This window comes from Mauremys mutica, chromosome 2, assembly GCF_020497125.1.
Source record: "Mauremys mutica isolate MM-2020 ecotype Southern chromosome 2, ASM2049712v1, whole genome shotgun sequence".
Taxonomy (NCBI): Eukaryota; Metazoa; Chordata; order Testudines; family Geoemydidae; genus Mauremys; species Mauremys mutica.
In genome coordinates this window covers 231551979-231579625 of record NC_059073.1, presented here as the reverse complement: position 1 = coordinate 231579625, position 27647 = coordinate 231551979, and the positions used below count along the sequence as shown (strand labels likewise).

The window sequence follows — 27647 nt, the reverse complement described above, 5'->3', positions numbered from 1 at the left end:
GGGCTAATAAATTCCTATTAAGTATGCATTTATGCAGTGATTACGTGAACTTTGACCTCTGAAGAGTTGCTGCAATTAGCCGCAACGTCCACCACTTTCCTCCTGGATCTATGTTTTTTTAACTCTTTTTTTGGTAAATGGTGGACCAGAAGAGAATAAAAACACGGTTTAGACAAATTAATGTCTAAATTAATTCTAAAAATTCCTCCTGCACGCTTCCCGATAGATAGCTCTAGATAGATAGCAAAATCCTGGTGCTATTATTGAAACACAAATGTTCTCCCATTCAATCTTGTGCAGTGCTTTCCCCGAAAGGTAGTCTCTGAAAGACCTTTTTTAAATTAATTATATCTTGTAAAGGGTTTATTTTAAGAATCTATGCCAATCAATTTTAATAGCTATTCGTGGTTTTACCAACAGTACGTCTAATTGACGGAGAGAGCGAAACAGAAGGGGGGGAGCAAAATATCAGCAAAAGAAAAGAAAATGTTTTAAGTTTTTAGTAAACATCGCTTAGCAAAAGAATAATCGGAAATTTGCCGCTGTCGTAGAGAGAGCCTGAATCTGTAATTGTTGCCTTTACCAGAGCACTGAGATAAACCACTGGGACTCATTCTAAAGTGACCCATCACTGAATTCATTTCTGCTTGAACTTTCGGTGAACCTGAGATTAAACAGGGGTGAGCAGCTAAGCAGTTTGTTGTTAGCTGCCTTTTCAACAACCCTTTCAGACTGAGTAAATATTGATCTGTTTCAATCTGATAGCCCCAGAGGAAAACACCAAAGCATCTCAACAGCCTCCAAAAGTAAACTTTAAAGGTGAACGCCAGTATTATAGAAAGATGCTAAACTTCGTTTGACATTTGGACGCTTAAAAAAAAAGACTATAGTAAAAACAAACGAATTGTAAGAGATTTAAGAGAAAACGAACCTCCTTGTCAGGTTAAATAATGCTTTTATTATTAACATTATTTTATGTCGCCCTCTTTACTTTCAGTTACAAAAATCAGGCGCCGGAAGCCTACAGATTTTCATTCAATTTTTCTTCATTAACGATTTGTTGTAGCGAAACCCAAGACAAGACTTGGAAGCAGAACGTGTTAGGTCCCTTTGATGTAATCTATTTGGGCTGCAAAAAGATACGCAGGTTTTCGTTGAGGAAAGGTAAAGAGTTCTTTGGAAAGGAATCGCTTGCCTGCAGATTTACGCAGTGACAAGCAGGAACTGCTACATTTAGTGTAGAATGTATTGCTATTCTTTCTGTTCCATTAAGCCATCACCGGGGAGCCAGGTTGCAGAACCAAATTCCAACATGTTTGGATACAGTTTTCGATACTGAAATCACCTCATTGGCATGCAAATGGCACTTTAACACATTAAAGCATCGGGAAGAGAGCCATCTGTTTTACTTTGTGGTCTTACACTAATAAACAAAAGGTAAAGTATAAGCCAGGCGGGGAAATGAAAGAAATATCTGCCTCTGCTTTGAAGTTCGGCTGCATTCACAGGAGCCTTTGGAGACAGCCCTGTGCTATGGCAGATCTCTTTGCTCTTGATATGGCCGACGCGCCTGCAAATCAAGGCTTGTCTTTTTTGACACTGAAGTGAAGAAAATTTCATTGACTCTCTATAGAGCCTCCAAGCAGAGTCAGCCGCTTTATGGGCAGCCCAGCCTTTGTAAAACTTGCCTACAGATGTGCAGGGAAGGAATAAAATGTTATTTGTTTGGGCTGAAATTCAAAAGCTAGCATCAATTTTATACCTCACATGTCTAGCTGAGCATGTCTGTACTCAGCCCTGAAATACAGTCAATAAAAAAGAGGGGGTAGGGGAGAGCTTTCTTTTAATCTGCAAACTGTATTAACTTGAATCGAAGTATTTCAGGATTTCCTAAAATTTACCTGAAAGAACTTGTTTTACGCACAGCGAAAGCATCCAATCGGTGTAGGTTACTGTGCTCTTTGGCAAGAACAAATTGTGTGTATCACCTGGAGGTTAAATTCTCTTTGAAATAAGGGGCAAATGTGTAGCATTAGAGTTCCATCTCCATGAAGAAGAAGCACCCAACTTTCCGGTTGTTAACGTCCTAAAGATGTCACTGGCAATGTAAAGAGAAGCGAGAATGAAGCTGCATTTCTTGAGTCAACTTTATACTAGGGATAATGAAATGTGACTCTCTTAACTATTGGCCTACGATGTGAAGAAAGACTGATTGAAGACAGTTTCTTGCTTTTGAAGAGAGCTCTGTTTATAGATATGTCAACGTTCAGTTCGAGGTGAAAAGGTTAGCACTTGAACCAGGAAGTGCTAGTATTTGCGTTTCAAAAATAGATCTAGTTCATAAATTCCCTCCTGCTGCAATAGAGAGGGGAGTTTTCTTATACTTTCTAAAGATAATATTGGTGGAACATGAAAAAGGAATCAGGCTTGTGTGATGTGGCACGGTTGAAAGGAACCACAGAGTTCTGACCTCAGCACAGTAATTAGGAGAAATTACTTTTTATTAAGTAGCATATCAAAGGCCACACCAGTGAAAATGAAGAAACTGAAATGTTGAGCTAAGTATGATCAACAACGGCACACAAAAAAGTAGCCAAACCAAGTATACCTGAAACGTGAATATATTTATTACAGACATTTTAGGACCCGTAAATTTTGCTCTGGATTCATCATTTACAGAATCTCAGAACCTTTAATGATTGTACAGAAAATCAGGAAGATGGTTTGCTCACAAATGACAACTGATAAAACTCAGTGTACCTTAAGTACATCAAAGCACTGTGCATCATGCAAAGTTCCATACACGAATCACATAAAATATACATTCATTTGGCCATTCATCACATTTACGATTTGGTCGAAAAGACATCAAGTCTAAGGAAGGATTAATATGAAAATAGGAGAAGGTCAGGTCTTTAGGATAATATACCCTTAGGTCCAATATAATCCAGCACAGATGGGGGAGGGGAGGTGGGAGCACACTAAGCAAAGTTTACAAAACCCAGTGCAATTGAAGCTTTTTTCTTCTATCTCATTAAAAGAAATGGTGCTATTATTTGAGGTATCTGATTGACATTAACAAACTTAGCTGATATGATCGTCAGTTTTAACAATATAAAATTGAATCAACTTTGAGAATGTACCTACCCTATTTAATCTGATAATCTAGACATCATTTCTAAAAAATCTGTAAAAAGATAAATCTCTTGGACAAAGTATTTACAACCAGCAAACTCATACACACGAAAAAGAATACATTAAATTAAAGGATGAAAGGTCTATAATTCGTGTAAACACTTTCAATAGTGCATCTTTTCATGAGGTTATGTACTCCATATATCCTGTCTTTATGTAAGGAAAAATATAGAAACGTCCTTGCAATTTTATTCTACTGAGAGAAATTCTTAACTGTGCCAACAAATCTTCTGTAGCAAACAGCAGCGCTAGCTGGAATTTTAAAAAATATGAATTTTGAATAAGTGGTCATCAGAAACCTGATTATGGAAACCACTAAATTGTTTAGTTCTGCATAGACTAAACAGCTGGGAAACCTTCTAAAACCAAATTCTCTTGAAACAAGTTGACTGATGTAAAGATGACCTAAAGATTAAAATATACTTTAAATCAATAAAGCTTTGCTAAAGATGTGGCTTTAGAGTGGGAGTCATATATCTAAAACAGCAGGGGCCAGAAATATTTCAATTTGAGGTAGTTAGAGTGTCTGAGGTAGATGAAGCTGGTGAAGGGGTACTTGGGGATGAACTGGACTTTTCTGATGATTCCTCTGTTTTTTCTTCACTTCCTGTCGGGGTAGCAGGGGAAATGGGTAGCAACCCCTCTTTCTCTCTTTTCTTCTGCTTCATCCTACGGTTCTGGAACCAGATCTTCACCTGTGTTTCATTAAGTTGCAGTGAAGCAGCTATCTCCACCCTCCTGGCCCTTGTCAAGTACTTGTTGAAATGGAATTCTTTCTCCAGTTCTGTGAGCTGCTTAGTGGTAAAATTGGTTCTAACGGTGTTGGGCTGACCTACGTATCCGTACTCTCCAGCTTTCCCTGCAAAAGTATATGAAACGTTAAATAAGTGATGTATAGGTGACATAATCAATATGTACACAGAGGTAAAACGATATGGAACAAGAACTTCTTAAAAAGAGGGACAGAGAGTGATGGAGTGTGAGGTGCTAACATAAAGCCGGCCACTAGTGTGTATCAAAGGAAACTTGATAAGTTGTTTACAAATTACAAGAAATATTACCACCGAAAAACCCAGCATGGAACTGCCATTATATCAGATTGATGAACCTGTCCATACTCAGAGGTCTCAGATCTCCTTACCTATAAACAACAAGGCACCTGTACACGATAGATCAGAAGGCAGCATGACTTGGGTTCGTTTTGTTTTATTAAAGAAAGTGGAAGAGGAAAGAAACAGCCCCCTGCTCTGAAATCACGACTAACCTGTTTTAGGCGGGTTTCTTTTAACTTTCATCCAGTCAAAGGTTTGTGCTGGAGGCGAGGTCTCTGCAGAAGGAGAGCGACAAGCTTCTTGGTGGCTGGCATGGAGAGGGGATAAGGAATTACTATAACTCGCTAGAGTCAGATTCTGCTGCTCTTGTCCGTATGGGGGGTGAATGTACTGAGCGGGACCCACCGTGCCCCCAGCATAACCTTGGTGGGGGTGATGATGCTGGACCATGGAAGATGAGATAGTTCCAGAGTAAACGGACGGGGTGCATGGGGGATACCCTCCACTTACATCTGCTTCCTGATTTAGTGCGTAGTGACTGTAACCCGCGCTGAAGTTCTGGGTGCCATATCCCGGGCTACAGCTAGAGTGCGAGTAGGACATGCCCAGGTTGTTGTTGTGATGCTGGTAGGCACCGGTCTGGTGGTGGTGATGGTGGTGGTGAGGGGGACTTATCTGGACCCCCCTGCCAACCATAAAGCGATCATCCCCGTTGCAGTTACTGGCAGTGACCGCACAGGACTGGAAAGTTGTAATCCCATGGTCTGGGGGAGGATAGGCTCGGGAAGAGCATGCCCCGGACTCTCCGCTGAGGATGGGGTAATCGAGGAAGGAACTCATCCTCGCCGTGTCCATTTATCACCGAGTGACCGGGTCTTCGGAGTCCTGGGTGACCGTGCCAACTTTCTCACTTCCTCCATGGGGCCAGGAGAAAAATGATATGAATGTACAGTGAGAGGGGGACACGTGAGGGCGGCAGCCAATGGCTGAGCCTCCTGCTAAAATTGCCCTGCTCCTGCTGGTGATGGATCACCGTTCCAGTGGCATTTAAATTCCGAGCGCTCCTCCATCAAGGTGACGCGGAGCCACCACCACCTCCTCTCTCTCCCCCCCCCCGTCCCCCCTCCCCCTTAGCCAGTGGATTGGGGCTTCAGAGCCGGGGCCAGAGAGACAGTGTGAGCCCAGGCGCTCAGCCTGCAGCAGCTGACGCGGAGGCGCCTCTGGAGGGGGGTTGAGGGGGGGGCGCTCCTTCTGCATGGATTACAGGGCTCGGAGACCCAGCTGGAGGAACCCAGGTAAGACAGGCGCTTCCACGCTTTCTGCGCGCAGGGCAGTTAGTGGCCGCTCCCTTCCCCGGAGCGCGCTTGGGAGGATTCCTGCCACCACCAGCACCGCTCCGGGGGGAATCGCCTTTACGGATGGCCCGAGAGTGCGCCGCTCTTGCTGGTGCGGTCAGGACAGCCCGTCCCCCCTGCCCTCCGGCTGGCTGGTCCTTGTGCGGGCCCCAGCTGGACGGGCAAGCGGGCTGTGCTGAAGGGAGCCCCGCGCAGCATTTCGGGGCTGGAGGCATGGGGGGGGGGACCACGCCTGGGTGTCCCCTTTCCTGGAGCCTCCGCAGAGCCCCGCGCTCGACCAGCCAAGAGTTAAAGGGGCTTGTCCATCCCCATCCCCATCGCGCCGATGTTATTAGCATGGAAATGAGGCGCTTTTGTAATTTAACCCCATTGTGCTGCAGGCAGGCGGGCTCGCCCGGCTTCTGCCACCGCGCCCAGGCATGGGGCGAGGAGCGGCCGGAGCGCTGCCGCAGCGGCCCCCATTTGGGGCTCTGCCCAGCTAACCACAGGTTACGTGAGCTCAGTCGGTTTCGGGGCTGGGGAGGGGTCAGGAAAATGGATGACGATTGCAAACGTGGGGCAGGCTGGAAGCTCGTCCAGGTTCTGCAATCCCATCTGCTGGGGTCCCGCGGCGCCTGTGCCACACACACACTCTCTCTCTCTCTCTCTCTCTCTCTCTCTCTCTCTCTCTCTCTCTCTCTCTGCGTGAGATCTAGGGACAGTTCCTAACGATAAACACACCCAAGCAACGGATGACACGCCATGGGGTAAGGGGAGGGGGAGAAAAAAGGAGGTGAAGGGCCACTGCAGTCCCTAACTCCAATTAATTGCCTTTGTCACTTGGTGGCTGCGTACTACACCACAGAGTATACAGAGAGTAGAGGGGAGAGTAAACAGATGGCTGCTGGCAGAGGGCCCCCCCCTACACACACACACACGGTGTGATCTCTCTCAAAATTTACTAAAACTTTCTCTTGTTCCAGCCAAGGAAAATAGAACCAATGTATAGAACAGTATGGATGATCGTTGGTATTTGCCATTTGATTTCACGTTCCCCTTATCTATTCAGACGGATACAGGCAGTTACAGAGCTTGTCAAACATGTGCAGCCAGCCACGGAACTTCGGGAATAGTTTTATTCTTGTCTTTTTCAGCCTGGCGAACTGTGGGTGGATTTATGCAGATACACTTCAACTTTGGCAGATTTTACATTATCACCATGCCCGATTGATTGTTGTTTGTATTTTAAAATATAAAGGGCTATTTCCCCCTTGACTCTCCAGCCCTCTCCCTCCAGCCACCCACACATACTAAGTGCAACATCCTCTTCCAAGAGAGAAGCCACCAGAAGTGTTCGAGGCTCCTATTAGGCCACCCATGTATCCATTTCACCTCCAGAGCCCCCCCGCCCCCGACGCCTCCTCCCAAGTTTATCCATAAGAAGATTTGTCCTTCCATTTTACAGTTTACAAACATGCAGCCGTTTGAAAAGGTTCAGTTTCTTAAAATCCGTGGGGGTTGGGGGAGGGGGGGAGTCCAGCAAGCATATATGGAACGATGCTCAACCTTTTTTGGCTGCAGTATTGTCTTAGTTAATTCTTGTCAATCAGTTGTGATAAGGGTTGTATAAATCAGGCGCAAACACAGGCTGGTGTATCTGTTTACTATAAAAGAGATGGCTTTTCCCAGGGTGTTTTTCCCCCCACTACTTTAACGATTAACAAAACTGTTTAGTATACCGTATATGTATAATTTATTTATAAACATCGTTGATGTTATACCATCATACTAAAAGAACAGAATTGTTGACTAAAAGAACAGTAAACTTCTCTCTATTTAAAATCAATATATCTGCAAATCTATCTGCACATAGAATTCCTCTCTATATATTTACCCGTAATTTTTGCCAAATAACAGCTCCTCTGCTACTCTCCGCTGCTTCCTTTAAATCGTTTCCCTTCATTTCTGTATCATTGTTTTGAAGAAATCCGCGTCTTTTGTTACATTGTCTCTCCTCTAATGCCTCGAATTCTGCTGCCATTACAGAGCCTCAGTGCAACATAATGGGAAGGGGACACACCAGGGATAAATATCTCTTCATCCCCCCGAAGAGAAAAGTTGCCATCAGACACGGTTGCAAATGCACACAAAATTCAGAGCTGTGCTATTTTAAAAGTCAAACCTTTCTGCTAGCCCCCACCCTGTCTCCTTTGTTGCTTCGGTCCATCGTGGTTTGCAGAAAGTCGAGTTTGCATCTCCAGCAATTCAAGCCTTTGAAGCATTTCTGGTGCCTGGTGCACATTCTTGGGACATTCCCCAAATAATACTCTGTGTCTCCCACACACACACACACACACACTCAAGATTTAGGGGTTACAAAGAGTTTCTTTGAAGAATTGTATCTCAGATAGATTTGCAGATATTGATTTTAAATATAGCTTGAGAGACGTTTACTGGTCTTTTACTAAACAATTCTGTTAATTTAAGAAGATGCTATGACATCACTCTGTATATACATCATATATAAATATCTAAAGCCAATCATATATTAACAATTAAATCCCATTGGAACCCTGTAACATACGTTAAAATACTTGACAAAACTGCCCTCTTCCCAAAGCGAAAGTGCTGAAGCAGCGAAAGAAAAGAAGCAGGCCCGAGGTTTTTGCGGCATCCGCAGCTTAGCCAATCTGTTGTTTTAAACGAGCAATAAAAATGAATTATGACTAAACGCCTTCTAACTTAATGGTTTTAGACGGGGATCCCCGGCTCCGGCAAATACGTAAGAGGATTTTTATTTGTGCATGTGTTCCTGCCATTGATCTCTTTGATGACATTCTCATTCATAGAAAGAGTGTGATTTATGGGTTTAGGAAGAATTGCATCCAACCCCTTCCAGCTATTGCCCACGCATCTCAGCTCCACAACGTGTTGCGGATCAGAGAAACAACACACCTCAACTGAAATGGAAACAAACTACTTGAGACAAATGAATCCATTCACTGTGTTTCAGAAATATTCCGGAATACTCAAAATCCAGGGTCGACAGATCTGTGGGCGGCAAAACTACCTGCTAGCATCTGTTGCTTGATTTTAGAAGAGTAAAAAACGCTCACTTTCTGAGCTGGGTGATTAATACCGATAATATTCTTACCAAATTAGCTGGAGTTTTTAATGTGCTTCTTTACTGCTGTAATTGAGGAAGTAACACATTTTGGAGAGTGGCCGCTGAACTGGCTCCATTGAAATTAGAACATGTTAACCATTAGCTTCCAGCTTTAATGATCAACCCTTGGCACCGCAAACCGGTTTAAAAAGAAAGGGACTTTTTTGTTATGGGACCCTCGCAGAAATCTCCGAAAGAATGGCACTAAGAACTTACCTCCGTCCTAAATGTATTTTTACACATAATAACATTTTTTTATTTCCTCTCTTTTTTAGATTTATTTTGGGACCTTTCAGCACCTGGGAGCTAATCCAAGGCGTACTTTGTTAGCATTTGTGTTTTTAAAGAAGTGTTTCAGAAAACGACTTGCTGGACACCTAAGCACTGAGTTATAGAAAAATAGGATGCTTGAAATGAGCATTCCACCCGTGTAACAGCCAGTTTCTCTAGCAGGCACGTTTCCCATTTACAATAGATTCTATTTTGTCTGTAACCGCAAAGCTGCATATATATGGTGTTTGTCACAGTTTAGAAAACGCAAGACTTGTATTCACACAGAGAATAACGTGTTATGTGTACATTAAAAGGAAGAAATCTTTATGTGAGCTCTGTGGGCTTTTAGTTATATTTGTTTGTGAGAATCATCGGGTACTTTGACTTGATTTATGAGAACCTTTGCAATAAAGAATTTAAATGTGATTTTTTTCTCTCTAATAAATATATTAAATTACCAAAAGGAGAGAGATTGTGACCAGAATGTCTTAATTTTATTTCTGAAGTTAAATAAGGGGTTGGGGGCGGGATACCGGTTATGGTCTGAGTCTAGAGAGAGAGAAGAAAGCTACTTGTAGCAAACAAGAATTTATTCTACCAAAAATACTTATGACAACGCATCCTAATGTAATACAAAAATAAAAAGAAAGTGAAGATACAATTCTATATGATCACTTTCTTACAGGCCTCATATATTGCTTTCATAGAGGGACCTAGAATGTGGCTAGGTTAAACTGAACACAACTAAAACTTCATAAGAAACAGTAAAAATGGCTCTGGAACACAGTAAAGGGAATTAATAAACAGAAAATACTGACCAGGAAAAGAAAAATAAAAGAAAGTAATTTGAAACAAGCCATAACCCTTGGCGACAGGACATCTTTAATTTCTCAATAATTCAGATGCTGCAAGTCAATTGTAGTGAGTGTGTCTGTAAAAAAGTCAAAACTGTCAGCAGAAATATCTACAGGACTGTCCAGAGATCCTGGCAAACTGGGTGAAACTGCATCTGAAAGCTGTAGGCAGGAATCTGTGGAGAAAACGTTAAAGTCCTGTAAAGAAGGGACATCTAGGGCCTCAGGACTGTCATTGTTCAGGCCAGCTGCACAGTTCTGGGCCATTGTTGATAGGCAGTTTTGAACAGTGGGTGACTGATGCTGAAAATGTTTCAGATTTTTCTCATTGCTTGTTAAAGGCGAAACTGGGAAACTTTGGGACTCTCCATTGTGTACATTCTGAGCCTGCTGTTGAGATAGTGCATTTTGTTGAAAAGTGTAACCTTCCCTTTCCAAAAGAGCGCCTGAGACATTATTGAGGGTTTGCTCAAAGAGCGATTTCTCCTCCTCCTCTTCTGCTTTCTCGCTGTCCTCTAGATTCTTAAATTTCCCCTCACTGTTTTGGTTCTCCTTACACTGGGTCTGTCTCTTGTGCTTCATCCTCCTGTTCTGGAACCAGACTTTTACTTGTCTCTCAGTCAAATCCAGCAAAGCTGCGATCTCTACCCTCCTTGGTCTACAGAGATACTTGTTGAAATGAAATTCTTTTTCTAGCTCCAAAAGCTGGGTGTTGGTATAAGCCGTCCTCAGCCTCCTAGATCCACCGTTACCACTTTCGGGGATTTCATGAGACTCTGTAAAAACAGATAAATGCACAGTTTGAATTTTAGCATCCCAGCACGTTCCACCTCAGAGAGGGGAAAGATATATATATATATATATAGCATAAAATATCAACTGCAACAAAATGGCCGCCCTTGGCTGCAGTAAATCCATTGTGTTGCACTCCTGTGCTCCCGATCTGTGGACCCCTTTCCACCTCAATAAAATTATTGCATCTAGCTCCCAAACCTACCAGAGCAAACTTTATATTAGCCATACTACAATTTATAATTAATGCATCAGCTGCTTAGCTGAGCAGGAGCAATCTATCACTCTTCATTACTGTCAAATATCCTAACTCTAGGACAGCGAGACAAGAGGAGGTCAGCTCCAACTCAGATAAATCATCCCACATTAAACAAGTTAGGGAAAGTTTGGGGGTTTTAATAACACTGTGGAGCCCACCAGTTTATTTCCTCCTCCTCCTCCAAACCATTTCCAGTGAAGTTGGGAAAGCAACAATCCCAGGAAAAGGGTTAGCTCTAGGGGAAAGTCTTTGAACTGACCTTTGTGGCTTAGGCAGGCTGGTCCAGTGGCTGAGGCTGAGGCCGAAGCAAGCGGGAGGGTAGTTTTCTTGGAGGCTTTTTTCTCTTTCATCCAGGGGTACTCCGGAGGCTGCAGGGCGCCGGCTGGCACCGGGCTGCTGCTGCTGACATTGGGGCTCTGCTTGGGACGGCTGCTGCTGGTGTGGCGAGGGTGGCTGCCTGGGTTCAGGCTGGGGATGGTCTGCTCAAAAGGAGGAGGAATCAGTGTCGAGTGTGAAAGCGTCGAGTTCTTGATTGATGAACTTTGAAATGTATCACCGACAGGGGGAAAAGATGTCAGGCACTCAGCAAGCGATGGCTGACTATTGATAAAACCAATCTCTCGCTCAAATTCGAAATTCATGGCCTTCAACTCGCAGCCCCCTTGGAGAAAAAGTTCCCTCTTATTGAGGGTTTTTTGGGGGGAGGGGGGAAAGGCCCAGGAAAAAGGAGAGAGAGAAGAAAAAAATATATCATAGAAGATCGCTGGTGGGGTGTTTTTTTTCTAATTCACTGATTACAGCCGTATGGGGACCGTGCTACTATTAAACTATTGAATTCATGGAGACAAGGTTGAAATTGGACCGAATTGGCTGTCACATGATTGCCTCTGCCCAATGACAATTTGGGCTTTAATCAAAAGAAGCCACTGTCTGTTTGATTGATCCAAAAAAGTCGGGAAGGAACGCCTCATTGGGGGCCAGAAAGGCTTTATTTACACTTTTTAGGGGGGAAATTATATATCTGTATCTATCGCCTTTGCGTCCTAATCTGAAATGATCTGTGCGTGCGCGTGTGTGTATGTGTGTGTGCGTGTGTGTGTGTGTGTGTGTGTGTGTGTGTGGTTGCTTGTCCTGCAGACTGCTGCCCCTCTTGTCTCCTCCCGCACACTCATCTCATTGTTTGGGACTGTCAGGAAAACGCTTTGCACCTCGCAAATCATTTAAGCACCTCAATCTGACGCTTTGAGTCATTAACAAAGTAATCCATTAATCTTCAAAGTTTTGACACCTAGGGCCCCCACATCTCAGCCACATAAGAAGTTGCACCCAGGCAGGAGTTACTGGCAGAGAGTCCTGCTTTTTTCCTGGGGAATAGCACTTCCCCTAAACTAGTTTACTGCTCCCGAATTGGCATCTCTATGACACTTTTGCTTTGGGGGGAGAGAGTATATACAGTATGGAGAACAATTGGCCGCCGATCTCTGCCCATTGTTTAGCAGGATTTTCCGCTGCAGCCTTGCTCCTACGGGAAGAATAACATAGAAACAGCTTTATGGTCATGACTTTTCACTGCAGTTGACTTCACAGAAGTGGACCATAATATCTATATCTATACCATATAGATATAGATATACTGTAAATACTCTAAGCAATCTAGTGCATTAGTTTGTAAACTATACTCGCGTCTGCTGACATGTTTTGCTTAATAACCGTAGTAGACTGGGTCTGGTGAGTATGTTCAATTGCAGGGAAATATATTGGAAGGTAGTGTCAGATATGTATATAAATATTAATACGTCAGGGGGAAATGCTGCAAATAATCTAACTTGAATAACTGTACATGATCTAAAAGCATTTTACTTTGTTTACAATCGTTTTGATTTAGCACTTACAAAGCTATTAAACTACTGAACGCTGATGTTTTGAAACAATCTTTCCAATCAAATCGAGAAGAGTGGTAAAATATGATGCTAATGGCTACAATTATTAATTATTATTATTATTATTAATAAACACAATGAATATATCCGGAATTTTATTTTCCACAGCACACCGGCCATATCTGTTTCGTGTAGCTTTTTATATTCAAGATGAAAAACATCATTGTTGTGCTTTTTTTTTTTAATGGTCTAAAGGAAGCCAAATCAGCCTCGCGCTGGCAATAGCTGCTCTATTTCAGGATTGCATTGAAAGGCATCGCCAGAATCTTTGTAAGCGGTTCAAATAACAAACTGATCATTAGATCTCTACTCTATCCGAGGCTGACCAAAACCCTTCGGTTTGAAGCTAATAAATCCACAAGATGAAGTATATCTGGGAAAGGCTCGGGAGGAGGGATGGAGTTGGGGCATTTTAAAGCGGGGTTGTTTTGTTGGGTTGTTTAAATAACATATAGAACAAGACTTGTCATTTAATACCTCAAAAGGGATGCCTTATAAATATAGATGCTGTTGGAAAATGCTAGGGGTTTAATTTTCTTGCTTTTACTCCAAACAAAGCTCTGGTGATGCCTGCGCGTGATCAATCTTGTCCGCCAAAAGGTTTGACAGCTACTGGCCCTTAAGAACACATTTAAACCTTCTTGCTCTTTCCAAGATCAAATGTGACCGAGCAAAGAAGGAGAGCAAGAAACGCAAGTAAACAAGGAAAAGGGCTCCTTTTAAAAATGTACTGTTACAGGGTTATTCTCAGTACTATGGGAACAGTACGGTTCTATTTGGCTTAGTGCCGGGGGTTATTTTTCCTTTAAAATATTGGAATTAACAGTAGGATGAAAAGACAATAAAGGGAGAGAAAGAGGGAGATTTGGAGTGTAAGGAGGCTTTGTAAGTAAAAACCGTGTGGGTGTAGGTATCCTGCGCATTTATTTATTTATTTATTTATTTATTCTATTTATTTTCTTGTGGTCGGTGTAATACAAAAACCACCTGGAACAAAAGGTTTTTCTCTTCGGACAATGAACGTAAAATACTTGTAAAAAAATCTATTACTCGGCCTTTATAAATATGTGTTAATCAATAGATTTTTTTAAAACAAGATCTAAAAATTAAAACAAACCAGATGTATGGTTTTTTTTCTGGAAAAAGTAAGGGAAATTGCGCTCATATATATATATTTGGAATGAGAGGGAGGGGAGGGGAGAGCCAAATTCTTTCTAATATTTTTATAAATTTAATTATCTGTGCTAAAAGAAGCAACACATGAAGAATTCATAGCTTCTGACATTTCCTTTGATTTTATTTAAACTTCTTAAAACGAGAGTTGTTTAAATAAAACAGAAACATTTCCAAAATAATCCTTTCTGGATTTATCAATTGCCAAAAGATATTTTCTTCTTCTTCAGATTAATATTCTATCCTAGGTCAGTTTTGAATATATATTATGATTCAATGAAAAATGTCAGACAGATTCTAAGCAACCTCTTCTTCAGTTGCTTCAGTATATATACACCTAAAATAACTACCTACAAAATCGCTTTCTTTGACTGAAATGTTATATATATTTTTGCAGAACACCTATATATAGATTCATGGATACATTATAATATTTTCAACAAACTTCAAGCAAGGATGATTCTCAGAACAAGATAAAGACTCACGATTAATAATATTTTAGAGTGAGACCAAAATGGCGACATTTTTTCTGTGCATTAAAAGGTACAGATACTGAAAAGCATGGGTTAATATATACATGGCATATGTTTATGTCTCTGTATACATACATGAGTATATATCACCCGAGTCTATTAAGGTTCACCCTGATTTATAGCCTGAATTTTAAAAATAAGGTCACATAGTATTATGAAGGAAAAATCTTATTTTAGTATGTTAATTCGCTTCTCTGGTTTCTAGTTAATACAGATTCCTATCGGAATAGCCTTGCATGTGACTAGCTTGCTAATTTATTATCGAAAGCCACACAGAGAGTAAGTATTTTACAAGATTGCATTTTGTAACCGAAAGCTAGAGCGCTCTTTTCTCCCCTCCCCCACCAGGGCCAGAAAAAGGAGGACGTGAATTCGGGTGGGAAGTCAGATTAACAAAATCGAAAAAATGCAAAATCGGGTCATTTTTTTTAAATCATAGACGAATAAGAAACAACATATTGAGAAGAAAATATCCCGAACTACACTGTAATCCTGTGTATGAGCCTGAACAAGTAGCTTTGCTTTCAAAAAGTGTAAACAAGCCTAAACAGCTGGTTTATTCTGGTTTCTTCCCTAGTGGGGTGATGAACTGTACTTCTCACTATTACATTTTGTTTTTAATTTGTGGCTTCAAAATATCAATGTATATGAGCTTATTTTTATTCTTAGCTCTCTTTGCTTTATTTAATTCCCCGCCCCCCGCCCCTCCCAGCACAATGTAACAGTCGATGAATTGTCTGTTTTGACCCTGGGAGGAAAAGTGTGGGAGTAGAAAGCGCCCAGCTTTCCAAAGGTCCCTTCAGTGCCGAGGCGAGAAGAGCCTTTTCCATACGGACGGCTGTTGGTGAAGTGGGTTCCTGCGGGAGGAAAAAAGAGCCCAACATGGCGAAATCCAACATTCCTGGAGCAAGGACCAGCTTAACTCTTCCGAGCACTGTTTCGGGAATCACTCTGTTCGGCGCGGGCACCTGAGCTTTATGTGGAGCAGTGTTGTTTGCGAAATAAACCTGGTTTTGTTTCTGACCCAAATAAATATTATTCAGACAAAAATATCCTCCCCACAGCAGTGCCTGTAAGCATGCCTGAAGCTCAGCACCTAACGTTATGGACACAAAAGGCGGATCGTTTGCATCTTTGGTATTTTCAACGCTGAAACTGTCACAGCTCATAAGACATATTGGGATTTGCCAATTCACTGCAGGTTTTAAAATCTTGATAAGGAAAATAGAAGGGGCTGGAGGGTACGTGGGTATCGGATGCTTGTGTGTATGTGTATGTGTATCTGTTCACTTGGTGATCACATGGCTTGGGTCTTTTGAAACAAATAATCGTTTCTTAACTCTTTATTATTCAGAATAAAATCTTTATTTTTTTCAGAATGTGAGCAGCAAGGAATGTATAACTTTCAAAACAAATCTAGTCTTTTCAGGTTTACACATTTTCCATTTAGCTGGATGTTACAAGCATAAATTATTCAATTTGTGATCCATTTTTTTCAGATTTTATTGCATTATTATATTTTTAAATAAAGGAGTAATAGTTTCCTTTCAAATGATATTTCCTACTTATGCCAATATGCCATCTAACATACGGCCAGGTAAATACCTCCTGAATATTCAGGGTACAGAATTTTATATATATATATAAATATGAACAGATGGGGATAAATAAAATTTTAAACACTTAGATTATTCAATGTTTTCAAAAAAAATATAAATTAATCTGAATGTTCACCAGCATACACACATTGAAAGACTTAACACGTATTAATAATTGTCCAGGGAGCCCCTGTTCAAGCGCCTTTGATTTCTTTCTCGCTATTTAAAAGAAGTGCAATAAAAAATTGCTTCCCCGTGGGATCAATCATGTACGAACAAATTCACATTTCAGAATTATTGTTATAGAAAATTTGTTCATATACCCTGTTTTGATAAAAGTGTAGAAGTAAAGTATAAAGCCTATGTATACTCCCAAAGCGAGACACAAGGCTACAGTTCAAGAAGATAAATATCCACTATTGAAACTATAGAGCAATTCAAGCAACAAATATTGCTACGTCACATAAACTATAGAACGTTTTACCAAACAAAACAAAACAAAAAACAAAAAAAATAGAGGGAGATGGGAGGGGAGGGTGGAAAGTACTTTTTAAAAAGTTGGGGACTTCATTCCACTTAGTAACTCCTGTCTGTTACAGATGGGTGAGTTTGGGCGCTTCCTGAATTCTTCCCTGAGAAGGATGGTGAGAAGTAAGGTCTGTGTATGTTGGGTGTGGATCACAAGGTCCATGGTGGTGATTGTTGCCCATTGGCCCAGTCCCACTGTAGTCCATGTTGGCAGAGGAAGGATGAGGGAGATGAGTTAGACCAAAGATGGAAGGCCCAGAATTGGTCATGGTGTCCACATAGTTGCCCCCCACATAGACGGGGCTTCCCTGTATATGTGGATTTCCATAACTGTTGCCTTGAAGAGGATGAGTTTCATAGTCAGGAGTAACCGCTGCTGTCCCCGTGTATCTCTTTTGAGGAGGGGGGCAATTATTGAGAGGAACTGGATATGATGCAGGGATGCCATAGGCATTTTGATGAGGCTTGTTAAATGATGGAGGCGACTGGGGCTCATAGGGAACACTGTTTACTAAAGAATGCATAGAGTTTAAATACCCCCCAGGAGCTGGAGGCACAGGACTTCTGCTTGGGGACTGTCCTCCTGAAGAGGTCATCATGCCCTTTCCCTTTTGATCCTTTTTATATTTCATTCTGCGGTTCTGAAACCATATTTTGATTTGTCTTTCTGTGAGATTGAGCAAATTAGCCATTTCTACCCTTCTTGGCCTGCAAAGGTATCTATTGAAGTGGAACTCCTTTTCCAGTTCTACCAGCTGGGCACTTGTATAAGCTGTACGTGCTCTTTTAGAGGAGGCTTGCCCTGGAGGGCTTTTATCACCAGCACAGCTCTCACCTATGTAAATCACACAAAGAATACAATCAGCATGGTGGAACCTGAACACAGTAACCAGAAACAATAGAAGCCATGGCTAGGATTAGTGTCTGTAGATCCCAGCTCACTGGTATACAAATATCCTAGTGAAACATACATATTTCTTTCTATAACTAAAATATGCCAGACTAAAAGCATTGAACGGTTCACCATTATTTTCCTTCACCTTTGAAGTGTCACTATATGACTATAACTGCCTCAATTAAACACACTAAATATTGTAGTTTACCTGAAATAATCCTTATACAAGAAGAAAAGATTTTTTAAAAGCGAGTCTTATGAACTCTTTAATGCAAAAGTCTGATTATATTTTATATATTATTGTTGGTTTCCTCAAAGCAGTCCAGAGGATTTAGATATTTCCATCAATGGAATCCTCCAGAATGGTCTGAAAAATCTCATCATACACACATGAACTCTGTGTGTGTGTGCGCACACTCACACTCATGTGCACATGTCCCATATATACAAACAAAAATATAAATATAAACATATACATGTAAATCTAAACATAAATATAAATATATATGTAATATGTATACATATATATAAACACATTGCTTTGATGAATAAAGTAATACATGACATACAACGTTGTAAATGGTAATATTATCAAACCATAAGAAAGACATGAAAGAAAAATTTGCTAAAGTTTTGGAATCTATTTCCACAATACACAGGAAATATAGGAAGTGGTAAATATAAACAAAATATCTGGGAACAGAAGCTTGTGTTATCGATTTAGGTGTACTTGTGTAATAATAGTGTTGATATACACTATAATCTCCCAGTAGTATTTTTATGGACCTAACTTTATTGTACTCATAACTGCTCTTTGTTTAGCAGACTTGTAACTTTGCCAATCAGTCTGATAAAATAAGAATAGGTTCTGAATATAAGTAAAGCATTGATCCTGACTGCAGATGATAATGAGCTATTTTATTCCAGTTACACTTCAGCAGGGCTAGGTCACTGTCTTATTATTCTAATAGCACTATGCCAACAAAATATTCAGGATGTGCCTCTGGCTAGAGGCCTAGGCCTCTATATATTGACATGATTTAATAGAAGAGGGAACATAACCTGTGGAATGGAATGTTACAGACTAAGAGGTAAATGTTATATCAACCTTAGACATTAGAAAATAGAAGTGCCTAGAAACTAAATAACTTAGAAATAATTTGCAAGGCTGAGTTTAACATTTTACCAAACTCACTTTAAAGCAATCGAAAATACTTTCTAGAAGATACGTGGTTAAAAAGTGATATTAGAAATAAGATTATTCCCACAATATTTTTTTAAAAGATGACATATCTAGGACAAACTACAAATACCTGATCCCACAATTTGGCCTGCGAGGCTAAGTAAGTCACTTATAATGTAAATACGTTTCATACCTGAACTGGAGCTGCTGTTTTTCTGCTTTGTATTTTGTCGAGACTCTTTCATCCATGGGAATATTTGCTTGGACATGGTGGGTGAGTTAATAACTGGGCTCTTGGTAGTGTTAGTTGGGGCAGAATTGCTGCTGGCATTTTGAGGTGGTGAGACAGACGGTGGAGGTGGAGGTGGTGCCTGCTGGGCTGGAGGCTGTTGCTGTTGCTGCTCTGAAATAACTGGGGGCTGAATGGGTTGGCTAGTGATGGTCCTCATGCAACTCTCATTGATTTCATTGGCCTTATGGTGGGACACAGAACTGCCAGGTGACTGTAAAGAGCAAGCAGGTCGATGATATTCAGTTTCCACAAGTGATGAAGATGGAGGATATTGCTGCTGACTAGCATTATAAGTGAAACCATTTGCTCCTTGGTAGGGGTAGCCACCATAGATTGCAGAGCTGTCGTAGTAGGTCGCTTTTTGCATTTCGTTGTTTCCCAATATTTATTTCACAAACTGACAGGGTCTTGACACCCTTAAAGAATAACATTGGCACCCCTCTGTCACGTGACGTTCTTCCTCCAATGGCCTCTCCTGGTAGACCTAGGGTGTAGCGAAAGCACACCAGAGTGAAGAAATGGTACAAATCCATCTTACTTTCAATAGCTAAGTGACATGAAAGCCATAAAAGAAAAAGTGGTCAGCAATATTTAGCAGCATGACTTGGCCTTAGGCTAAGAGAATTTCGATATAAAAGCTGCCTAAATTTACTGGCAGCTACAAATATGTGGTTTACTGCACCAGTAGAAGGGTTTTCTAGGGTTTATAACACCATTAATTGTTTTATCATTTATCACACAAGGAACCCGAGAGTTATTTAAATACAACGCTTCCAGATAAGAGTAATCAAGGGAAACGTATGTTGCACTAGGGGAGTGGTTCTCTCATTCACTTTCACTTCTGTAGGAGAGTAATAAACCTCTCTCCTGTACTTCACATTAACCACTGCCATCTTATTTTTAATATTTATATTGTGGTTACAGTTTGGATAAGACTTTTTAATTTTACACACACACACACACATTACGTGGGAAAGAAAAAACTATTTAAAGCCTTTCCATTCAAGAAGATCCACACGCACGCAGTCTAATGCATATTTTGTTTTCCTATAAAATACTTGACAAAAACAAATGGAAGAAGCAGTACTTGCAGATTAAGCTGGTACTAACTTCGATATTTAATACCAAACCCACCTCATGCACATAAATCAGTTTTAACTGCAGTAAATTTTTAAACTTGGACACAGATTTGGCAACCAGGACCAAACAGTTTTACAAAGCCATCAAAGTAAATAATTTGGGGACTGTTCTCCACTTGTCACTTAGGAGTTTTCTCTCAAGTGAGCCTGGTAGAATCGGCCTGTTTGGAATTTCCATCCCTTATATCTTTCACTTTAAAAAAAAAATCCCAGAAATGGAATGTTGTTCTCTAGGAATGACAATTATAATCAAAAGTTCGTAAGGAATCAAGACACTTTTGAAGTTATTTTGGAGCTACTTCTTTTCATGGAAACTACCAAATTCTACCTGTTAAAACATGATGGATTGGAAAAAACACCAGGAACCTGAAAAACCAGCGTTCATCTCCATGACCACGGCTTGAACTTTCCTTCCAACTTAACGATAATAGGTTCTGTCTTTGAAACTGCTATGTAATTTGATGTATGAGGGTCATTTGGCTGGAGAGAGAGGATGGACACACAAACCATAAAATGCTCCTACAACCCGTGCGAATCTTTTTTGTTAACTCATGCTGTTTACCTGCCTGAGAATAACCAGTTAAAGATGTGTCCTCAGTAATGGGAAAGGAGATCAGAATGTTATCTCCAGTCTAGGAACTCTTACACACACACACTATTTTCAGAAATTAAAATACTTTTCTCTACCCGCACCCACCTCTCTGTTGCTGACAAACAGCTACACCAGGTCAAAAATAGTGCTCTACAGTCTCATGTTGCTTGATTTTTTCCAAGGCACCTAAAACCACGTGAGCCTCTGAGGACAAAGTGTTACACAATGTACACCAATAGTTACAAATATATATATTTCAAGTGATACAAGTTACTTAGAAAGGAATGGTCCCTTTCTTTTATTATAGACTAGTTAATGTAATAAACACCCAAAAGGCGTTACCATTTGATTTTTTATTAAGAACCATGGATGTTATTGAACTAATAAGCTGGTCAAGGTAAAGCATATACATATAAACTTATTAATTTCAAGTTCCTCAATTATAAAGCACAACCTTCCCCCCTCCCCCCGTTACTGTGCCTGATTCTTAGGCCCTAAAGTAGGTTTCATTTAGTTCCCTTGAAACACACAGAGAAATGGGACTCAGTCTCAGGAAAACAATACATTAATTAAATAATAGTGATCTTAGTGTCATGGTCGCCCATTTAAAATGCTTCACTTTATTTTTGACATTTTAAAGTTTGTTACAGTGACTAACACGTCCAGGGGGGTAATGCTGAGTAGAAAGCCTGGTGAAGAATATTCCCAGAGCTCTGCACGGAGCTAAAACAAAAACAAAACGCAACTTGATTTTGAGAGAGAAATATTTTAGGTTCTGGAAAATCTATTTGCAGACAGAGCAACTCAGGTTTTGGTTTCCAGGGTTAAGCAGCTTCTGCAAAGTTATAGAAAACTGGGAAGCTGTGGGTACAACAACTTTTTTTAAACGTGCCAGAGATACTAAAACCAGGGGAGGACAAAAGTTTGTCACTGAAACTGGTGCCTGGGTTGGCAAAAATGTTTCTCTTTTACACATTGAAGACAAAGGGCCTGACTCTGTCCTTGGTTATACCAGGGCGATCCCACTGTCTTCAATGAGGTCGTAAGGGAGTGAAAGCAAAATTGGGCCCCAAAATCTTGGAGTGGCCCTTCCGCCGACAAGATCAATATTTGTGAGTTAAACAAGTGCCACTTTAACAAGCTCTCTGAAAGATAAAGAAGACACGGAGGAAAGTTGCCTTACTAGGGGCTGAGCAGGGAGAGGGAGGGGGTCCGAGCAGGTCCCTCACTTGTTCCCCATTTCCCAATTATTCCCCCCTCCCTGGTACATCTAACAAAATTCCTTCCTTCTAACCCCCCCTTCCCCCCCCAGCCCGAACTCTGATCCAGGAGAGAAAACCAGGCAGCCCCTAAAGATTTCCTGACAGATAAAGAAAAGTTCAGGGAAGAGGGAGAAACTGCCTGCATGCGAAGTGTAAGGGTATCAGTCACTGCCTGGGAGGAAGCTCCCGCTTGTGAACTCTTCTTGAACCGAGATTTAAGTCTATGGTCATAAATCACTGGGACATAAACTCCGCCGTTCACAACTGATAGCAGCGTATTTGTGGCCTGCTTACCTTAACTTCTGACGACTGAGGCGGAAGCCAACATGCTCTTTGGAGGCTCGGCGACACACAACCCAGGGAGCAGGACTTTCCCCCAGCCAAGTCCCTTCGGCTCCGGGATGGGCACCAGCTCAAGTCATCTGCACCAGGAACCCACCAGCCCAGGCTGGAGGAGCGCTCACTGCTCAGGACTCGCAAGGGATTGCTGGCTCGGCTTGGACCCCCTCCCTCTCCCTGCTCAGCCCTAAGGGCAACAAGAGGCTCCCAAAGATAAGAGCTATCAAGTCTCAGGGCTTCCCTCATGTAGTGCCACAGAAAATGGGTATGTTTCTTATGAATATTACACGCAAAAGACGTCTGGTGGGGGGAAAAAAAAACCGCAGCCGCCTCGGGAAGTCCGGGGCAGGGTGGGGGTTGCGGAGAAGGAATGAAGGAGTGAGAGGAGAGAGGGGAGTGAAGGAGTGCAGCTCCCCCCGCACCGAGGCGTCACTAAAGTCCAGGAAAATTATGCTAATGAAGACAAACGGCGCTCACAAAGGGTCACTCGGACCAGTTTTTTGTGTGAATCGGTTTTTGGTAGATATGGAATATTATCTACCCGAGCTCATGAATGCTGAAAGTTGTGGGAGACCTAGTCAGTAATAATAACAACAATAATAATTAATCGGCGGTTTATGTCTTTCATCCAAGCAACTCCTATCAGCTCTGTGCTCTGGGCAATGCTTCTAGTGGAACGAATGAAATAATTATAGTTAGTACTTAAACATATACACACGCAAATAGAGATGTACACATGCACATACTCCCATATAGAGATCCGCACATATATGCACATACTGATATATTCACCTATGTGCAGACATAGATCTACGCATACATACACATCGATATACCTATAGAGAGAGCCACCCATATGTGCATGTATATACTTTCACGCATTCACACACATACATTTGACACACACTCTATGCCTATGTTGGCACACCTATCTGTATAGATTGCTGAGGTGTATCTGGAGGGTTTATGTTTTGAACTTCAGTGCTTTTTAAAAAAATAGCCCAAATTTGACAACATAAATATAGGCGCGTCAGCAACAACCGTGGAATTCCTTTCGGTTACATTACAATCAAGTTTAAGACTATAACCCCGCATAAAGGAGGCGGTTTGGGTGAAACACGTTAAGTGGAGATTTAGAATAATTAGGAGGTGTAAATTTGTCGTTTCTTCGTTAATTAAGGTGTTAAAAATATAAATAGTATGCTTAAAACCGCAAGGGAGCACAGTGTCACCTTAAAGCAAAAACAAAGCAAACGACAAATAAAAAGCACTATAAGGCCAGGGTGGCCTCTTATGCATACCAATGGTTTTTGTCATTTATGGCTATACAAGATTTATGGCTTCATGCACCAAAGCTGTAAACAGAGCACTAAAACAGAAAACACTTGCTCCTTATGGCATATTGCGATGGCACAACATGAAAGGGGAAGTCGGGGAGCGTAGGAGGGGAGAAGAGGCAAAAATTCACCCGTATGCATTTTGCTTCAAACAGCCCCTTGAATGTCGCATTTGAAGAAAAGCTTCTTTGGTCAATAATCAACCCCACACTTTTTTCCTGAAACTGCTGATTTGTCTTTCTCCCTGTTTCAGCTAAAATTGCAAGATGCAATCAAAGAGACCCCTACAGAACCCTCCTAGAGCAAACAGGGGAAACTGGAATATGGTTACTTATACATCTTCAAAAACCTCCGGACTCAGGAAACTGTGCCGATTTTGGGAATACCTCGGGAATATTTGGTGTTGTAATATCAGAGCGTTTAAAGTTTGGACTGAAATATGTATGTTGTTTTGGAAGGGGGAGGAATAAGGGGAAGATTATTTGTTCTAAATCGTGGGAATTGTTAAGGTATTTTAATTCAAGAAATTAAATGGTTTATTGAGCTACTGCGGTATGTTTTTCCTTGATACATTTGACTGTATAAGAAAAGAAAGTTACTTTGCAATAACTCTAGACAGGTCCTGTCTTTCTCGCTACCCAAAGATGTAATTTTAAGGTGCGCAGGTGATTGTTCTTTGTATGACTGGATTTGAATTTGATGTAACATATAAAAATGCGCATATTTGCACTGCATGTTATACAAAGATAAATGCATGTATCTTTCACTAGCAGAGGGCCGAAATTCCCTCCTTCCCTAATACCCCACAGAAGCCAATGGGACTGCATGGGTTTAATTTGAGGGAAGAATTTCCTCTATATTTTGGTTAAACATTTGAGATTTGAAATGTAATGTATTTCTGGAGAGTTTCCATTGTATCGGAGTTCTCTCCACTCACGGAAATGTTGTCAGTCTCGATGTAAAATAGCTAATATAAATCTTTATTGAATCCGTTCTGGCAGAAACGCCTAAGATTATAAACGATTTATTATTTCGGCATATTTTAGGGGGAAATAATTAGTGGGAAGAATATTCTACCTCCTTCAAATTGGGGAAAAGAGAGAATTGAAGAAATGTACAGTCAAGTAATTACACAGATGAGCAAGGCTGTGAGTTGCCTTAGAAAATGAGTGCAGTATCAAATATTGCAAACAAGCCTGTTTAATCTGCATTACCGTGTGTGTTATCGAACACCATAAAATCGCAATTGACACTTCATTTTGTATTTACTCAACACTCTGATTATTTACACAAGCAGAAAGGCTTTCGAAATATCCATCTACACAACTGTTCTTGGTCTGCACGTTTTATATTGGGACTTTTTTTTATTTATGAGTGTTTTAACTGGGTCAAAAATGCACCAGAACTGGGTCGTAAATCATCAGAAACGATGACAAGCAATAAGGCTGCAATTAAAGCTTACATTTTATTTTCACGACGCGTTTTTGGCCCGTTTAAAATATGGTTTGACCTGCTTTAGCTTTAAACACACTGTTGGGAGTGAAATAGCCCTGCTTTAATTGCGTAAGAAAAACACTATGGCTAATAAAGAGGAACATGCTTCGTTATGTGTGGCGGAATTGGCATTTCTTTGGGTCAGTTCTGTTCTGAGTGTATCTGTTGGCAGATAAACCCAAATTCTACATTTCCGCTTTCTGGAACAGTGCAGAATGGCCGCGAGTCTTTCTAAATTAAACTCTGCCTTTGTGTTTCAGTAAAGAACGTTTTGTTTCTAATAGTTCGATTTTTTCCATGACCCGTTCATAAATTGAGTAATTACAAATGCCCAGTAATTTGGGACAAAATGACACAGCCGCATCTAGGCGAGCATGCTGCCCCAACTCACTGGAAACATAAATCAAACCTCAGCACTCTGACCTTTCCCAAAGCTGGAACTCACTGGTGGATGTAATTTTATATAACATTTGTCCCCTTGTAGAACACAAGGAATCCCTTCATTTTTTGGGTTATTTTAGGTGCATTTCCCGCTACACAATATATGTAGTTATATAGCTCAGGTTACTACATAGTGGTAGAGATAGGAAATTTAGTGATCATGTAAATCCTTACAGAAAGGAGATTGTCCCCTCCTCCCTCGCTTTCCAGATCCCTATTCAGAGTAAAACAAATTTCCAGAGGCTGATTTATTGTTAGAATCAGTGGATGGACATTTGTTCATAGCCAGATAATTCTTAGCTAAATCCAGGTTTGGTTTCACTAAGGAAAGAAAGGCAATCCCTTCTCAACTGGAATTGTTAACCTCGATACGATAGAGAGCTAATCCAGCCCTGCTCGCATAGTAAACAAAGTACCACTAAGCATCATAAATAAAATGGCAGCACAATTGCATACTCATCGATTTTCGGAGCCGGAATCGGCAAAAGAAGCACACAGAAAACAAAACAATAACAACAGCCACAAATCGAACCCCGACTCCATTCCAGGGGTGTTTCTCAATCTCCTAAAATACTCTTGTATACACAGATATGTATATATTTCAAGAAAAATAAGATCCTCCCAGTCTCCACTTGATCGTAAAAGACAACAGTAATGTAGCTTTAAAAGAGATTTAACAGAGGGAGATCCCCATAAAAGAAACACAGAATCTCTAGGGGCAAAAATAAGAAACTCTCTGGTTTCTTTGCTGCGAAGAGATACTTGAATATTTTCCGCAGCAAATTGAAACAAAGGGGGAAACGAAGCTTGATTTGGATCCACGCACACCCTTAAGCCTTTTCTACTGACCTTTGCCTCGACCAGCAATAACTCACCACATAAATGAACAATCAACGGAAATACCTTAAAATAAAATCCATCCTTTTTAACGAAGCATTTCGTCCTATCAGCTCGACAATAATCTTTCCATAAGGAACGAAAGCTGCAACCGAAATGGAAAGCTCTTGCAGGGGAGAGTGAGGGAAAAAATAATAGAAAGCAGTGCTTGCTCTGAACAGAAACTGGAAAAGCGTAATCACAGACGAAGCCAGCCCGGGTCTCCACTCCAAATGCCACAATAATGCGCTGTATTATGTGCTCACGTGGTCATACGTCAACTTAAATCCTTTTATTTGAAATAGGGAATCATTGAAGGAACAAGGTTTCTAAGCGCAATCCTCTGATTTTTAAAGCCTTAACCAAATATATTAAGAAGAATTTAAAGAAAAAAAAATCAGCAGCCGGAGATGATTATTTTTTCCCCACACTTAATATTTCTTTACACAAAATCACATGCAAGGTAAGAGAAATTATTTTCATATTATGTGATTCAATGAACTTTTATACTAAACCTAATTAACTGGCATTTCCAAAAAAAAAAACCCGCCACACTGATCTACATTTAATAATGGTGTGTTTTGCAATCCAATAATAAAGTCAACTCTTGACACTATTATTTCAATAAGGACCTCCTTAACGACTACTCTGATTACCAATCTTCCCTACAGGCTTCTCTATATTGCTATTGTATGGCGCTTGCTTAACACCCACACTTTACAACAGGGCAGCTATAGAAACTAAAAAGACCTGAAATTACCTGACAAAGGCAAAAAGAGTCTCCTCTAATAATGTGGTTGATTTTTGTCGTTGTAACACCCTGTGAAGAATGCGCCTGGCTTCGGTGTGGAGGATCTGAATTTTGCAAAATCTTCTGGGACCTTCCTGTTAAAACTGCGCTTACGCATTTCCTATACAACTATTTGAGTGATGCACAAAATTATAGGCTTCTAACAATGAAAAATTTAGAAACAAAATGATCTAACTGTCCAGGAAAAAAAGGAACAGCCCTCATATACGTCCCCTGAGTTAACCTATGAAATGAACAATTTTCTAATCTGAATGAAGTCTTCCCTCTAAAACTTAGTTTTTCCTCATTT

At 40.8% G+C, this 27647-nt stretch overlaps 3 protein-coding genes and 1 long non-coding RNA gene across 6 annotated transcripts in view; 1 reads left to right on the top strand and 3 right to left on the bottom strand.

The window, feature by feature from the left end:
- Positions 1-3463: 3463 nt before the first annotated feature.
- Positions 3464-5156, bottom strand: HOXA1 (homeobox A1). Its single transcript, XM_045005917.1, has 2 exons — positions 4460-5156; positions 3464-4054 (listed from the first exon to the last, which is right to left on the bottom strand). Exons 1-2 carry the CDS (start codon positions 5100-5102, stop codon positions 3699-3701), a joined length of 999 nt encoding a protein of 332 aa, XP_044861852.1. The 5' UTR covers positions 5103-5156; the 3' UTR covers positions 3464-3698.
- Positions 5157-5341: 185 nt separating this feature from the next.
- LOC123362806 lies at positions 5342-9486 on the top strand. The gene is made up of 2 exons (XR_006576578.1): positions 5342-5542; positions 9023-9486. It is a non-coding gene; the product is annotated as an uncharacterized LOC123362806 (long non-coding RNA).
- An 87-nt stretch (positions 9487-9573) lies between these two features.
- On the bottom strand, positions 9574-12895 carry HOXA2 (homeobox A2). Its single transcript, XM_045002984.1, has 2 exons — positions 11185-12895; positions 9574-10650 (listed from the first exon to the last, which is right to left on the bottom strand). Exons 1-2 carry the CDS (start codon positions 11564-11566, stop codon positions 9911-9913), a joined length of 1122 nt encoding a protein of 373 aa, XP_044858919.1. The 5' UTR covers positions 11567-12895; the 3' UTR covers positions 9574-9910.
- A 3051-nt stretch (positions 12896-15946) lies between these two features.
- Positions 15947-27647, bottom strand: part of HOXA3 (homeobox A3) — a 43610-nt gene continuing 31909 nt past the window's right edge. Inside the window, exons 1-3 of one of the 3 annotated variants that reach the window (XM_045005953.1) lie at positions 26575-26704; positions 18969-19551; positions 15947-17532 (exon numbers count right to left, since the gene is read on the bottom strand). In XM_045005953.1, the coding sequence (XP_044861888.1) occupies positions 16763-17532; positions 18969-19434 (1236 nt within the window). In that variant the 5' untranslated portion in view covers positions 19435-19551; positions 26575-26704 and the 3' untranslated portion in view covers positions 15947-16762. Of the gene's footprint in view, positions 17533-18968; positions 19552-22354; positions 22492-26574; positions 26705-27647 lie in introns of those variants that run through there. The other 2 variants (XM_045005954.1, XM_045005952.1) reach the window with 2 other exon arrangements.